This window comes from Lates calcarifer, linkage group LG17 (genome assembly GCF_001640805.2).
Source record: "Lates calcarifer isolate ASB-BC8 linkage group LG17, TLL_Latcal_v3, whole genome shotgun sequence".
In the NCBI taxonomy this organism is placed as follows: Eukaryota; Metazoa; Chordata; class Actinopteri; family Centropomidae; genus Lates; species Lates calcarifer.
In genome coordinates, this window is record NC_066849.1 from 19,641,698 (window position 1) to 19,657,601 (window position 15,904).

The window sequence follows — 15,904 nt, forward strand, 5'->3', positions numbered from 1 at the left end:
TCTGACTGACAGACAATCATTTAACTACTTTAATCAAACACAAATGTCAAATATTTGGCTTCTTTTTTATGTTTTACATATTTTTAAACATAACATTTTTGAGTTCTGTACCACTGGTCAGATGAAACCAGACATCTGAAGTCACTATTGTGATGGTAATTTTCCACTATTTCTTGACATTTCATAGACTAAACAGTGGAGAAAATAAATAATCAGCAGATTTACTGACAAAGTCAAGGCCACACAGCTCTCTAAAATAATCATTTCATTATCATTGTCTTTATTGCACTCTTTGATTATTTGCTTAAAGATTAACACTGAATGAAACACAGCTTATTTTAAGAGCCTAAGGTATTACCTGTAATTTTCCTACAGACATTATTTCAGTCTCCACAGCTGATTTTAACCACAGGATCACAAATCCTGACTGGTATATTAGTGTTGAAATGATACACTGGCATTTAGTAAATTCAGCAGAAGTCATTTTGTATCTGCGGGTGTCAGACAGGAGCTGCAGCTCTTGCAGCAGGTTGCATCAGTCTTGTCAGATCAGAGCCTGTCTTGCTGTGATAGAGTTCCCCACCACCACCACCACCACACACAACCGCTCTCTCAGCAGCATGACTGATGCAAGGTGAAACTGCTGTCGCATTTCAGCCTGTGTGTGTGTGAGGAGACAACTGAGCTCATATTTACCAACAGCCAAGGACATATGTGACATAGCCTGGTCAGATATCAGGGAGTGTTACTGATAAGGATTTACAGCACTGAGTCAGATGAAACAGCCTCAGCCTTGGCCAACAGATAAGACTGCTGGTTAATATGAAACTAGTGATACGGGACAGAGGACACATATCTGAGAAAGTACAGTTGTTTTCACTTTACCACTCAGCAGGTTTCAGTCAAAAATATCGAGACGTCACAATCACCAGACAGACAAGCATGTAGTTCAAAACATTTTATTGCATTTTTTTTTTAGAAAAACAATACAAAAATCTGTAGCAACTGTCATAAATGTTGCCTTGAGTGAACTGCAATCATTCACATGGTACAGTAAAGTGCTTATTTTAAATCAAAATATGTTTTTGTTTTTTTGTTAAAGGATGTATTTATTTCAGATTTCTTCCCAATGAAAACAGTGGGTTTGGGGTGATTCAGTGTTTAAATCATCTGTCAATTCACCAAAAAAAAAAAAAAAAGCTTGAGGACTGTTATCAATTTAGATAGAATAACCCCACACTGTGTCCATGAAATGAACTGTTTATAAAACATTTGATCAGTGTTGCTGGATTGTAAATGCTTTTGCCTTTGGGCTACATTCAAATTGTGGGGAGGTCGATGATGAACTGTCCATCTGAATGAATGACTTGGATTTTAACACTTCCTTACTTCAAAATGACATACATTATAAAAGTTGTGAGGCTTAAGGATATCATTTTGTCCCGTTATCCCCCAATAAAAGGCAGTCTGAAAAGCTACTGCCATTTGACCAAAAAAAAAAAAAAGTAGAAATGGTCATGACCAAGAAACTCATATATATACCATTCAGGATATTAGAGTATGGCCAAAGTCTGTGCGTTTCTGAGTATCCAACCCTATCAAAAAAGTAGGGACTAACTTGTCTGATGCTCAAAAGGGAGAAAAAGGCAGAATACTGAACTGTATAGGTATCTTCAAAACCCCCAAGCATTGCCTTGATCATGAGCTTAATGCTTTGAGATTACCGATAGCAAAGTAGTTTCCCAAATGGAGAAGAAACAGCTGCATACACAAATTCAAGTAAGTCTTATTATAAGACATAAAACCCCATAGCGATGCATCTGTAGAAAGGTATTTTTAGAACTATTACAGTGTCCTATTATCAGCATAATGGGTCCTTTGACACCATTTCCAGAGTACCGTCGCTGCAGTGCTGGCAACAGGACATGGACAATCAGAAGTTCCCCACTTTTCACTGCTAGGTGATGGATCATGTGTTCAATGTCACGACTTGAACCCTCTTTGGTGAAATGGCTACAGTGTTGTGAGACCACCTCATCACCAGTCCATTACCTGTCAGAATGAGCTTTAACTTAATCTGAACAACAACAACAAAAAAAAAAAGATTATTGCCAACTCTTACACATAAAAAAAAAAAAAAAAAATTAAAAACTCGCCTTCACTGGGCATGAACGCTCCAGCTCAACTAAACAAACTCTTTCCATCTTCTCACCTCATACAACCACATACTCTGAACTTTTAAAAACACAAAACATAAAAAAAACTTAAAGGAAAACATCCGGTGTTTCACCTGAACTGAACAGCACCTGCATGAAAATCACCATATAGAAAATAGAAGCTTATTAACAGCCATACAAAAAAAGGAGGAAAAAAAGAAGGAAAAAAAAAAAATCAGTGTGGCACATTGACATGGAGTTTTCAAACATGAAAAATAAAGTAAACTTAATACAGCTACATGTCCTTGGAAGACTTTTTTTTGTTATTTTTTCCTTTTTGTGGAATGTTTTTCCTTTTTTTAATGTTTCTTTTTCTTTTTTGAAAAATCTCATCTGCCTCTTTATTTTGAAATGAGAATATCTAATGTCATTTTTGAAATGGGTGCGTCTCATCAGAAACAAGACAACGGTGAAACCCTGGAGAACAGATGATGGTCCAAATATATGTATTTTAGCAAAAAAAAGACACTCAGGTCGCATTGGCCAAAATGTGCTTTTCAAAACCCCTGAAAGGAGCTCTAACCTTTACTGCCAAAAATATTTAAGGTTAAATCTAATGCATATTGATTTGTAGAAAAAAATAATAATCTTACAAAGGAAAAAAAAAAAAATACAAGTTCTGGTTGCAGCAAGGGGACATGTTATGAAACCTTTACAGTGAAAGTAACAATGACCCAGTTTCACTTGCCCAGCCATTTAACATACTGTATAACCAGCCTGTACCAACATACCAGGTATCTTATTTTGGGGTGGCCATGCATCATAACCCAAGTAAAATAGTTTAAAACTATTAGACTTGCCTGATGTTCTCAAACACTGAACGGTGTGACCACTGATAAATTGGCATATATCCATATGACAAACTGTATGAATTGGTGCAAGAGTAAGTCATGGCTGGCTGGGTACAGACAAACATTCTTTGCTTTCGGAGCATTAAGTGCATGGCCACCAAGCTGGATGAGTGCGTGTTTTCTTCTCAGACATTTACAGAAGAGGCTCAGTTATGAGGAATTTATCTTAAATGGAGGAAAAAAAAAAAAAAATCTTTGAAGAGTCCCCAGCCACATAATGGACCGCACCAGGCACGGACAGCATTGGCTTCCAGCCCTTCCAGCCCCTTATACTGAATCCCTTCGAGACAGGAACAGCCTTCATCTTGGCATATTGCATAAGCTTGTACGTATCTGCAGATGGGCCATTCATGCATACACATACAGGCAAAGAGAACATTCCAGATAACTTAATTCACAGTGGATCCAGTTGTAACGTGGGAGCAGCACAACAGGTTGTCCTTTGGTGTCTGAGCTTAGTTTAAGTGTTCTGATTTCTTCTGAACTGAGTTGTATGAAAAAAAAAGAAGAACATAACTTAGAAAATACTTCTCTCTCTCCCAAATCATTAACTGGCCCTCCTCCCCAACCTGGACGAGCACATATTTGTGTGTTTGCTATATGCAGGCCCTGGGCTGATGTGCTTCAGAAGTGCTGCAGAAGGGCAGAAGGCATTTAGAGGAAGGGCTGCAAGCAGCATCTCCCTTAACAGAGAGGCAATAAAGCCTGAATGGCAGAGCAACCAAGGCCAGCTAGAGTTAGAGAGGGGGGCCAGAACTGGGCAGGGAGAGTCTCAGGGCAGTCTTAGATCTGGACTTGAATCTTAACGGAAGGTCGGAGGTCAGGGTTGACCAAGTTCAGGCACAGTCTCCCACGATAACCAGAGGGGCCAAGAGCTGACGGAGCTCCGCAGCAGAGACAGGCCCTCCCTTGGGCTGGCTGCTTCGCTGCCTGCGCCTGGCCAGCTTGGAGTTGGAAGGAGGAGAGAGACGCATGGAAGAGCCAGTAGCAGTAACAACAAACGGGACTTCCTGCTGCTGCTGATCTTCCATGCCATCCTGTTCAGCCAGCTGCCGGTTCACAGCCATGGCCTTGTCAGCAAAGAATGTCAGATCCCTGGCACTGCTGGTTCTAATGGAGAAGAACAAAGACAACAATGGTCAAAATGTGAACAAAGAACATTTACAAGTTGCAAATATTTTCTATCAGTGTCAGAAGGAATACAGTCTGCTGTAACTCTGATGTCTCACCTCTGATGCAAGATGGATGTTGGCAAAGCGTCGGATATACCCTGAACAAAAAAGAAACACATGTTTACTGGTTAGAAACAAACTCTTTAAAACCACAATATAAAAAAATGTGTGTCAAAGATGCAAAAGTGCAGCTGTGGCTTTAGACTTACCCCCTGCACCCAAGGGTGCTGCAGCACCTGGCTGGCACTCAGGCGGTTTTTGGCGTCCCGAACCAGAAGTTTGGATATTAGATCTTTGGCACTTGAGGAGATGTGAGCCCAGTCTTTCTCTGGAAACTCGTATTTTCCTTCCTGGATGCTCTCGAATAAAGTGTTCTGGAAATGAACATAAAAAAATGACCATCAGTTACTTTGACCCGGAAGGAGAAGACTGATGCTGGTCAGGTTTCATTGATGTGTGTTATATTCTTACCTGGCAGGTGTGACAGGGTTCCCCTAATTCCCAGCCACAGTCACCACCACAGCGACCCACAAAAGGTGGGTAGCCACTCAGCATGATGTACAGGATGACTCCGAGGCTCCACAGGTCACAGCGCTTGTCGTAAATTGTAGCCTCCTCGCTGAAGGCCTCAACCACCTCAGGTGCCATGTACTCTGCTGAGCCACACTGTGAAAAGACACATGAACAAATTTGTTAGCCCCGGGAATGACAAAACACAGAAAAACAAACTACGCAGAAAAAAGAGTAAAGAGAAAAGAAACACAGGCTCCTCTTGGCTGCTGTCCACATTCCTCCATTCAGCTGATATCTCGTGGTTTAAACTCCTAAAGCTTGGGGCCTACTCTCTGAGAGGGCAGCCTATGTGACAGTCACATGCTTATTTGCAGAGATGGATTCATTTAAAACACCCAATGAGGCTTTTGAGGACACCAAGTTGGAACACTGTGTACAATTACATGTCAGGGTTGGAGAAAGGGACAGCTGGTCTATAATGAGGCAGGTTAGTGTGGGTAGGCAGCAGCAGTGAGTCACTGCTTTAACCATCTCACTGAACAGAAGCCAGGCTGAAAAGGATGACGGCAAGGATAGGCTCGGCTCTGACGGGTCTTGTTATGTAGCTAAGAAATTAGGCCAAACACTGAGCACTGAAAAGAGGATTGGCTGTCCTGCAGAGGCAGACTGGGCTGAGCCCTCACCAGTTACATAACTTGGAAACACAAACACCAAATCCTGTTTTAATACTTTAGGAGCAGAAAAGAAGAGCAGGTCGCTAGTTCAGCAGGACACAGTTCGTTGTGGACAAGACTTTTTACTGCTGCCTTATTCTACTAACAAACAATAACTTTTATACCCGTGTGAATTAAAAAAGTCAAGTCTGTTTGAGGTTTATAGAGGATGTCCTAATATAGACTACTTGTTTAAATTCTGAGAACCTGCTCTGAGAATACCTGTTAATCTGTTCTTTGTCTGATCAGCCATTTTCAAAACTTGAACACACAACCACATAATTTATATATATTTGTCCCCTTTAAAACCTGTATCCCGGTAAACCCCTCTGGCCTATATCCTTCCATCTGTGGAGGTGAATGTTTACATTGACCAGGCATCTATTGTGTCCCAGTACCATATCCCAGCTGTCTCCTAACTCCTCCTACACCCTGCTGCACCCTTATGTAATGAAATTTGCTGCACAGGAATCTCATCTCAGACAAAGCTGCTTCTGTGGGATAGAGAACCCCAACCCCCACCAACAACATCATGATGTCTGGGGCAAATGCCTCCACAGGCAGGCCCCCGGGATTCAGGCCAAATGCAGCTGCCATGCACAAACACACACAGACACAAAAGGATATTTTTGCCTACCAAGGTGCCCTAAGCCTAAAAGGCAGTGTGATAGCTGTGCTATCAAAAACAGCTATCAAGGCTAATCTTGTTTAAAAAGCCACAGAATCACACTGGCAATCAAAGACAAGTCAGGATAAAGAGCCAGTCCAGGACTGCCAGTGATATGAGCTGAAAAAGGATGGTGGATAACAGTAATCACGGCTCTTTGTTCTTCTTGTGCTGCTGTTGCAAACACCTTGTACACTTGCATCAGTTCACATCCTCCTAAAACCTTCCTGTAAGCTGCCGATAATCAGCTGTTACCGCAGGATTGGTTGGTATCGCAACCTGGGGCTTTCCTGAAACCATGTGACTAGTCAGACCATACCGACAGCACTGATGACACACACCTCTGCTGTTTGTAAACTACAGGCTTATCTGAAGAGGCTTACACAGGAAGAAGACCTGTTCTGTCATCGAGCAGCTGTACGTGCATCTGTGACAAGAACAAATAACCAAGCCAGTTCCTTGAAATTTTTTTTTTTAACCGTCTAAGCTGCAGGTGTGCAGCATCTTCATGTTGCAGTTCCACCCAGTTCACAACTGCTGCACATGAGCGATGACATTTGAACAGTCAGATTTATTTCATGCCTTGCAGACGGGCAGGCAGTCACTTGTGCAGGGTTCTTAGTAAACTAAAATTAGCTCTTTCCTAGAAGGGTCCCTCTCCTCCTCCCTGCGTTCCTTAATGTTTATACTGGAGAGATCTGCAGTAAACTTATATTTTTAACAGCCCTTGGATAAAGTGTATTCAGTGGGATTCGGAACTTGAATGATAAATGCAACACCACATTATATTGTGCAACAACAACTGTAGGAATGTGGGCAACAGAGGGGGCAGGGTGAGAGTGCCAATAGTGAGATGAAAATCAGATAACATTGTTCCTGTGATCAAGGCAAAGAAAACAAGCCAGCGCGCATGAGCAGACTGGGTGTTCTGTCCCTCCCAGTTACCCTCCCCCTCCCCACTGTCTAGCCAATCACATCTCAGTTGCTAGGTATACGAGGGGAAAGACTAAAATTTCTAGAACAGGCCTTATGCACAGTCTTTGTATAAAGAACATAAAGAAAGCGCAGACCAGCACAAGCGGTTGGGGCCACTGGGCGAAGACTGATCAGAAAGATGGAGGATGTTTTTCTCTCTCATACCACAGAAAGAAAAGGGAAATGAGCAAAAGGCTGTGTGTTTTGGTTTCATTGCAACTTCTTCATGCTGTAGGACATGGCCTTGTAAAAGTCACACTGTGTTCCCTGCAGTCTTATTACATTTCAAGGCCATCACATCTTGTCCTCAACTTTTTTCTCTACAGAAAGGGGTTGGTTCAAGCCTTGTAGTTATGTATAAAAACTCCCCTTATAACAGACCCTTTAATAAAATAAAACATGAAGACAAACTAATAGGAAAACAGACAATAACTCAGGACTAGCATCAAAATCCATGTAGACTAAACACATGGTGTCTCTTGGCCCCAAAACTATCTCCCTTCAAATAGTCTGGGGATGTGCTATCTGTCCATTAGTTCTGCTAAAGGAAGATGAAGTTACCAGTGTAGAAAATCCCCCACCCACCCTGCCACATTCCTGCAGGCTAAACCGCCATCCTTCACCTGCTCTGGTCCATCTATCCAGCCCCACAGACAACCAACAGACACAGTATGTGTTGACACAAGCAGAGAGCTTGCCAGTTCAACTTTGCCATTCCTCTTTGAGGTTGCAAACATCCCGCTTTTCTGGGCACTGTTCAGAGGATTTGTTTTGTGTTGTGACGACAGCAGGAAGGTTAAAGAGTCATTCCCCCCCACCCCAAACTCAGGGGGCCTCAATATTTGCGAGTGATAAGCAACAGGACGTTAAACTGAGGGATATCTATCCAAGAGTTGCTGATACTTCAACATGATAAGAGAGGGACATTCAGGAAGCAATCCATGCCATGATTTCAGAGAAACTACCCAACACTGAACTACCTTAACCTCAAAACACAGCATTTTCTCTCTTCCAATTAGTGAGCTGTCCTGCAACTGACACCACTGAGGACTGCCCAATAGACAACCAGCTAATTCAACTTGATAAAGACATCGTTTTACAGCCTGAAATCAGCTCTCTTATCCACAACAAGGACAGGGAAATGTGACTATGGCCATATGATAGATAATGCTCTTACAAGCCTTGAGTAGCTATACTAGTACATTTCTAGCACAAGTCTCCCTTCAATAGCAATTTTCTCCTACTTATAAAAGGTGTTAAAACTCTATGTCAAAAAACAAGCATAATAAGCAGCTGGACTTACAGGAGTGAGGAGCTCAGGGGTGGAGATGGGTGAGCTGTCACTATTCAGCTTGATCCCACTGCCCAAGTCAAAGTCACAGATCTTGACCGGGGAAATCTGGTAAAGACAAATAAGGTCAGAATCATTCACAGTCATCTACATTTCTTAATTTTGTATAATTCATGTTGAGAATATATACTTCTGGGATCATATATTTCCACTGTCCCTTATCATTACCATGGCTCATATCCTAATCACGAACTTATCACACTTTATCACTACATTAGATGCCCTTTGAAACATCTAGACTCAAACATGTTTGCGGTAAACTCACCTTGTCTGCACTCTCACAGAGAATATTTTCAGGTTTCAGGTCTCTATGTGCCATTCCTGGAAAAAATGAAAGCAATCAGTGTTTTTTCTTTATTTGTAAGATCTGGCCAGTGTGTATACGGGGCCAAAATGCCTTGCCATTGCTTGCAATTTTGTATAAGTGATCTTACCCTTGTTATGCAGGAAATCTAGAGCACTGGCGATGTCCTGCACAACAACACTGGCTTCCTGCTCACTGAAGTGCTGCCTCTTGTGAATGTGCGCCAAGATTGACCCTAATAGGGAAAAACATAAAGAGTATATCAGGTCAGTTTACAAGCAAAAGACATAGAATAAATGTCTTCCCACACACAGACCAGAGATGAAGAACATGCATTACAGGATTGTTTAAAAATAAACAAAGGGATCTGATGCAGGCATCCTGCAGCAACTATAATTCACTTACCTCCTCTGAGCTTTTCAAACACCAGGTAGAATTTGTCTTCCTCTTCAAAGAACTCCACCAGCTCAAGGATGTTCCTTCAGAAAAGAAAAAAAAGCATTATGAGCCAGTGGTAACTATATTCTGAAAATTTCATATGATTTCTGCACAATAGGGCTAGGAGGACTAATAAGACACAGTGACCCGATTTGTGCTGTCTCCATACATTCATCAGGTGGCATTATGGTTAGCTGGTCGTGACAGAGGGACATTACCTGTGGCCTTGGCACTGGTAGAGCATCTCAACCTCACGGAAGACACGGCTGCGGCTGTGACCTGGTCTTTTCTCGATTATCTGGAAAAGAACAAAATAGTGCTTGAGCCACATTATCTAAATATAGACCACTAAACCAATAAGCCTGTAGCGGTCATGTTTTCCACAGCAATTCTGTTAGTGCTCTGAGGCTTGAAGAAAAACCGAGCCTATCTGTGAGAGTTAATATCTGGGTGAAGGCCGCCCCCTCACACTGCACCACAAAACCCCACCTGTGGCTGTGTTTACTGTAGAGCTAGCTGTATGGCACAGATTATATATTCCATATGCAGTGTCCTATAACTGGTTTCCTTCCAGACCAAACCTGCATTTTTCGTGCTTGCCAACATTTATCCCATCCTGTGGCACAGTTGCAAAGATAGTTTAACCTACTTTTAGTGCTGCATTCCAAAGCAGGGACAGAACAGAATGAGAATGAAACAAGTCACAACATCTCTATATTTAGCCTTAATGTGTGACCCATATGTAAATCTTAAGTGCTTAAGGAGCCAATAAGTGTTCCTTTGAAATATCCCATGAGGTAATCCAAAATGGTTTATGGCAACAACAAAGAATGCTCTCTAAATATAACTTTGTGCTGCCTGGAAATAAACCACTGAGAGGCCACCAGCTGCAGGATGGTCTGCCAAAAGCGACAGAAAGATAGACTGCTGACACCAAAGCAAAAGGCCTGAATTTTCCAGCCCTGGTCAGTTATTGTCTGCTTGGGAGGCTGTGCGTGTTTCTCTTCCTGGTAGCTGGATTACAGCTGCTATTGAAGCCCGCTGGGGCCAGAGTTGCAGTGTGTGTCTAGGATTAATGGACAGACAAGAGGCCTGTGAGCAGTCCAAAGCCTCTGCACTGTTCCAGTCTGAGTCAGCAGCACAAACAGTCCCCAAGCTCAGCTCACTTTCTCCTGATCACAACACAAACCTCCCACCCTGATAACAAAAACACTGTAAAACATAGCTGGCAAATACATTATCAACATGATAAGTGGGTGGACAGTTAATTGCGAGGTACTATATATATGGTTGTTCATCCCAATAACAGAACCACAGCAGCCTCCTGCAAAACAAGTCACTAAGCCACACTACAGGTTCAAACATCAACCCAGGGTTGTGAAATAACATTTATGGGGAATGATTTGTTAGGGAATCTTCAGACAGGCAAGCACTGCACAGCCCTCTGTGTGTCCTTGGTGCTTAGGCTTTTGTTGCAATTGCAACACAAGGAGCCCACACATGCAACTCACTCCTGTCTGGAGGGGGAGGGGAGAGACAGGACATCTGGCAGAAGCAGTCTGAACCCCGTCTCCCAAATGACCTCCAATAACTGCCGACCCTCGTGTCTCCTCCCCCAGCACTGCAATGTCCCAAGGGATCTACCAAACCATCCCAGGGTAAACAATACTTAACAGATCATGGTCACATCAGAGACTCTGTTCTCCCATTCCTCTGAAATATTAATTTGTATGATCTGGACACTTGCTCTGGGAGTAACTTGCCATTAGTTCAAGGTTTTGTTTTGAACTATAGCAGAATTAAACAGCAAATAGGGATTAATTAGAAGTAAAATAATAGATTAGTGTTTACGTCCAGTGTCCTGAAGGGATTAGTGGGTTAAGGGCCAAGGATTTCTAAAAAGACAAACAAGCTCTTTTCTACACTTAAGCCAAAATATATATATATATATATATATATATACACACACACACACACACACACACACATTTCACAATGTTTTTCTTTTAAAAATGAGGAAATAAGCATTACATGTAACAGCAAAAAGGGGAAGTCCCCAAGAGGCAAGACATGTATTCACAAGTCCACACCCCATTTGGAGAGGAAAAAGAAAAAAGTAAAACTGTACTGAGCGAGAAGGAGAACAAAGCAGTGTAAACACCCTGGGTCACAACCCTCGCCCAGCACCCCCTCCTTCCTCTCTATGTGGGTTTTGTTTTGGCACAGTTGCCAGTACACAATGTTCTCAGTAAGAGCGTCCTCTGTAGGTGATAGGAGTAAAGGAAAGGGGTGGGTATATCCCTCCCAGCCTTGTGATTGGCTGACAAACTATAAAAACAGTGAGGGGAAGTGCCTGCCTACAGCAGCTAGTGTTGCACACTCAGAAAAAAGGAAAAAGCACAACACAGATGAGACCCTGCAGACATCCACTAGAGCGAGCTGAACTAAGATGGAAAAAAAGAAAAGAAAAAGACATATCCTGCCCCAAGACCAGAATTGCACATCCCATAGGCTAGTTTTCTTTCAACTCTTCAACAGCGTGTAATGGCACAGGGCCCCACTGTGTACACAGCCATTTCATTATGCAATTCACATCTCTAAGCATGGTCCTCGAAATTTATCATCTCTGTATTGATCACTAGCCATGGTACCCCACACAGGCAGCATGCAAGTGTTACATGGCAGCAACGACATTCACAGACCCGTGAGAGAGGAGCACTGACTTGCAGGAATCAAGCCCACAGGCATTATGCAAATGTATTTCTGATATATTGCAGTCATTAAGTGTGTGAGAATCTCTTACCTTGACAGCATACTCTTTGTTGGTGATGAGGTTGATGCATGTTTGCACTCTGGCATAAGCACCCTCTCCTAGTACCTCCTCTTGCAGTCTATAGACATCTGTGGCAGAAAGTTTAACAGGTTAGGAAAATACAAGTTCAATTGCTCAATCATGTTAAGGAGAAGAACCTCAATTGTTGTTAAGAGTTTTCAGAACTGTAACATTATGATACTGAAAATAAAAAGATTTTACCCTCGAATCGTCCAGAGAAACTGTCAGTTGCCCGGCAACGCTTTTTCTTCTTGTTTCTCTTCTTGGCATCGGGGATGTCAATAGGCTGGCTGGAAGGCATGTCTGTGAAAACCAGAGTGCCTACATTATAATGTGCTAGTGAGAACAGGGCCAAAACAAACTTAAAGAAAAGACTAAAAAGGGAAATAAAATCTAAAAGCAATCAAACACAAATTGGAGAAACCAGCCTCAATTGACTAGGTCAGTTTTGTTGCAACTAAAGCATTATGGATTGAATTGACAACACTCAGATAAGTTACAGTTCAAAAAACACTTCAATTGAAATACTCACCGTGTCTTGGGGAGGAATCAAAATTAAATGAATCGATAAGATGGGATCCATTTTTAGTGAAGTCCTCTGATTCAAAGGGATTTTGGCCCTGGGGGGTAAAAACAAATGCTTGTTAAGGTATGCAATCTTATCAATGGACTGTTTAGCTGACACCATCATTTGTTAGTCATGACTGATGAGAGGCTTGTTATCACCCATCTTGCAACCATAAACTGAAAGTAGACTGAAAACAGCCGATGGGCAGATACTTTAAAAATCATGAATATTTGATGCAAAGCTACCAAGTAGCCCAAAGACCTACAGTCATATGAATGTATCAGAATATAATGTATGCATAGAAGTGAGTGCAAAAGCCACCTTTTTGCAGTTCTTTAACACTTAGCTATCATTTACACAAGCCATACTTCCATTAACTGTACAAGCATGTGTCTGTGGGCCACATGACATGTTTGTCAGCCATAAGATGTGGGAGAGCAACAGATGTGTTTATATATAGCAAGGTGAAATCCTCTCTCATACATGCTGACAAACGTGCTCTGATTATAGAGACCTCACGAAAAGCGTGACAGCAGCAGTGCATTTCCCCTCAGCCAATCTCACCTTGAAGGAGCGGTGGAATCCGGTTACTTCGGTGATCTTATTTTGCACCATTTTGCTTGGATTTGGGGTGATTTTTTTGGTGGATGTGCGGCGGCGGCGGCAGTGGTTTTTTGGGAATATCAATTTGCACTTCTCCGAAACAGAAAGTCGTTTCAGAGAGAGTCGCAAGTGATCACACTGCGCTAGCTGGTCAGCTTGCTGCGGCGCTTTAAACGGGAGCCCTGTGGACAATACAAAACACCGCAGCGTTACAACCCACATGACCAGAACAAATCACTGATGAGAAATGGTTGGCCACCTGCAATCTAAAAGAGTTTTGTAGATTCGAGTGAAATTTAATAATCAGAAAAGCAAACATCCCTAACAATAGCAGATGAGCTAATGTTCGTCACATGTTCAAGAGGCAATAAAAACAATCAGCAATAGCTAACCACAACGCCACCCACTTTCAGTTCAATTGTTGGATTATGTCCAGTCATTTAAAAAAAGCCAAGTTAAGAGGATACAACATGGAGAAACTCACTGCAATACTATACTTTGGGTAAGATAAGCACTTTTGTCGGAAGCAACGCCTTTTTCAGTTTAACAGTAAAGACTACAGTAGCCGCAGGGAGGCTAACATTTGTTAAGCTAACATTGACATGCTCTCCAGTCATAACGGTTAACTCGCGAGCACTGCTCTCTAGCACCGGTCCCGAGCTGACGGTTGTGACCAATTTTACTTTATACAACGTCACAAGACAACTAGCAACTGCTAATACTGCAACGTTACTGTGGTGTTGCGAAAGAAAAAAAACGGAGAAATGCCAGCCTTTCGAAATTGCTAGAAAACATGCGACCAACTATCCAGAGCTACTGTTTTTACTCACCCCGTTGTTGATTTTACAGCTCCAGTGTTAGCGTCGTTGTTTGACCCACTGCTTCAATAGCCGCAGAGGACGGTCGAGGGGGGGAAACGCCTGATAGTAAGTGCGTGGAAGGTGGCGAAGAAGCAACAGCGTAGGTGGTTTTATAACCTCCCGGCTGACTCCTCCTCGTCTCCTCCCTCCTCAGGACTGCATCAACGGACTGGATGGATCACGTGATTTCTAGAAAAAGATGTAATGGCAAGGTACTATTTCGTTTTACTGCTATCTACTTTTCAACGTAAGAAGCATAAACAGCTGCTCGACGTGTCACTCGAGGCTCAGAATAAGAGATAAATTGATGGGTTTCAGTTTAATATCGCCTCACGTGACATTTCTGGAAAAGCCCCACGATACAAGATCGAGGATGAACGCGAAATGGTACGCGGCCGCTGAGCGCTGTTTTGTTTCAGAGGCCCTACGATGGGACGTATGGAGGGGATAATGGCGAGTACGTGCACGCCGGCACAGTCAGCACCTACGGCTGTTCTGATGAAAGAGGATCTCAATGGAGATGGACCGATTGGATAAGCTGAACATGTAGACAAACCAGATCCACCAGTTTACATTATGACGACGTTGAAATCACAATAACTGCTCTTGCTGCTGTCACCGCACGTCATTGCCGCATTATAAATAAGAGCCATACTTAAAAGAACAATTTGTCAGCTTTGTGCTCTCTAAGAAGGGAGCGCAGACAGACGTACACCTCCCCTCTCCTTTGTGCGTCTCAGAAATGGAAGAAATTAGCATTTACAATGCCCTAAACTTTACTCTCACACCCAGTGATGAATGGCCGTGGCCAGATGGGTGTTCAAAGAAATCCCCATGTGAGTCACTGCATGCACGTAGCAGCTTCTCACACACTGGGGCAGTGACATGACTTCAGCTGTTGTGGCATTTCAGTATCAGATTCACAAACATGCAGATGCACATGCTCATGCAATGTAATTGCCAAGAAGCATTCAGATATTTCACTTCAGTACTCCAGTACTTAAAAAATTATTGAGGTTGAAGTGAAGAAGTATGAGCATCAAAATGTTTGTGCAGTATTAAAAGTAAAAGTGCTCTTAACGCAGACAGACTCACTTCTGTAAGTGCTACATAGACTAATAATAGTGGATTGTTATTGCAGATTCATTCCGCAGCAATTTTTTGTCAATACTGGTTGAAGAAAAGCAACATTTTTTATGTTACCGTTTTGAAAATAACCTGTAGCTACAGATAAAGAGAGAGAAAGAGATACAGCTGTCAGCCAATACTGGCCTTTGAAATGTAAAATGTAAGTAAAGGTAAAATAAGTACCTCAAAACTGTACTTGAGTACTGCATTGAGTAGATTCACTTAGTTACCCTCCACCACTGGATAGAAAATAATCTTCAATATTTAATTTTTTTTTTTTTAAATGCTAACTGAGAGATTTAAACTCCATTTGCTTTGAGCAAAGTAAATCATTCTGATACTTTTTTAAAATTAACTTTTAAGAACACTGCAATACATTTCTGGATGCAAAATATGCTGAAATCAGTCAAAAACATTCATACAATGCACAGTAATTATTTGGACATGAGGCATTGTAATTGACAGGGGTAGGGTGTGTAATGGCCAGTTGCAGCCCGCACGTTTTGTGATGTATGATAGAAGGCAGACACGGCCACGTTTTAGAGCCTGTTGATGAGGCTGTTGCCCAGACGAGGGTGGAGACACTTGTCTCATGGTTGTGATAATGAAAGAAATGATGTAAAAATGTGTGCTCTCTTAGCCCATCTGCTAATTGTGAGGGGCCACAGGCATGACATGTTCATACAGTATTTACCAAGATTAAAGGCAAAGG

The 15,904-nt window shown here is 42.2% G+C and overlaps 1 protein-coding gene across 2 annotated transcripts; it reads right to left on the minus strand.

Annotated features, from left to right (window-relative positions):
• Positions 1–945: 945 nt before the first annotated feature.
• mknk2b (MAPK interacting serine/threonine kinase 2b) lies at positions 946–14,199 on the minus strand. 2 transcript variants are annotated; one of them, XM_018695804.2, is made up of 14 exons: positions 14,035–14,199; positions 13,166–13,386; positions 12,566–12,653; positions 12,235–12,336; positions 12,004–12,101; positions 9,419–9,498; positions 9,168–9,241; positions 8,893–8,997; positions 8,724–8,779; positions 8,411–8,506; positions 4,711–4,905; positions 4,449–4,613; positions 4,297–4,337; positions 946–4,177 (listed from the first exon to the last, which is right to left on the minus strand). In XM_018695804.2, exons 2-14 carry the CDS (start codon positions 13,214–13,216, stop codon positions 3,904–3,906), a joined length of 1,425 nt encoding a protein of 474 aa, XP_018551320.1. In that variant the 5' UTR covers positions 13,217–13,386; positions 14,035–14,199; the 3' UTR covers positions 946–3,903. The 2 variants fall into 2 exon arrangements, with proteins under 2 accessions (XP_018551320.1, XP_050933301.1); XM_051077344.1 differs by having other exon boundaries at positions 12,235–12,354.
• Positions 14,200–15,904: the final 1,705 nt, after the last annotated feature.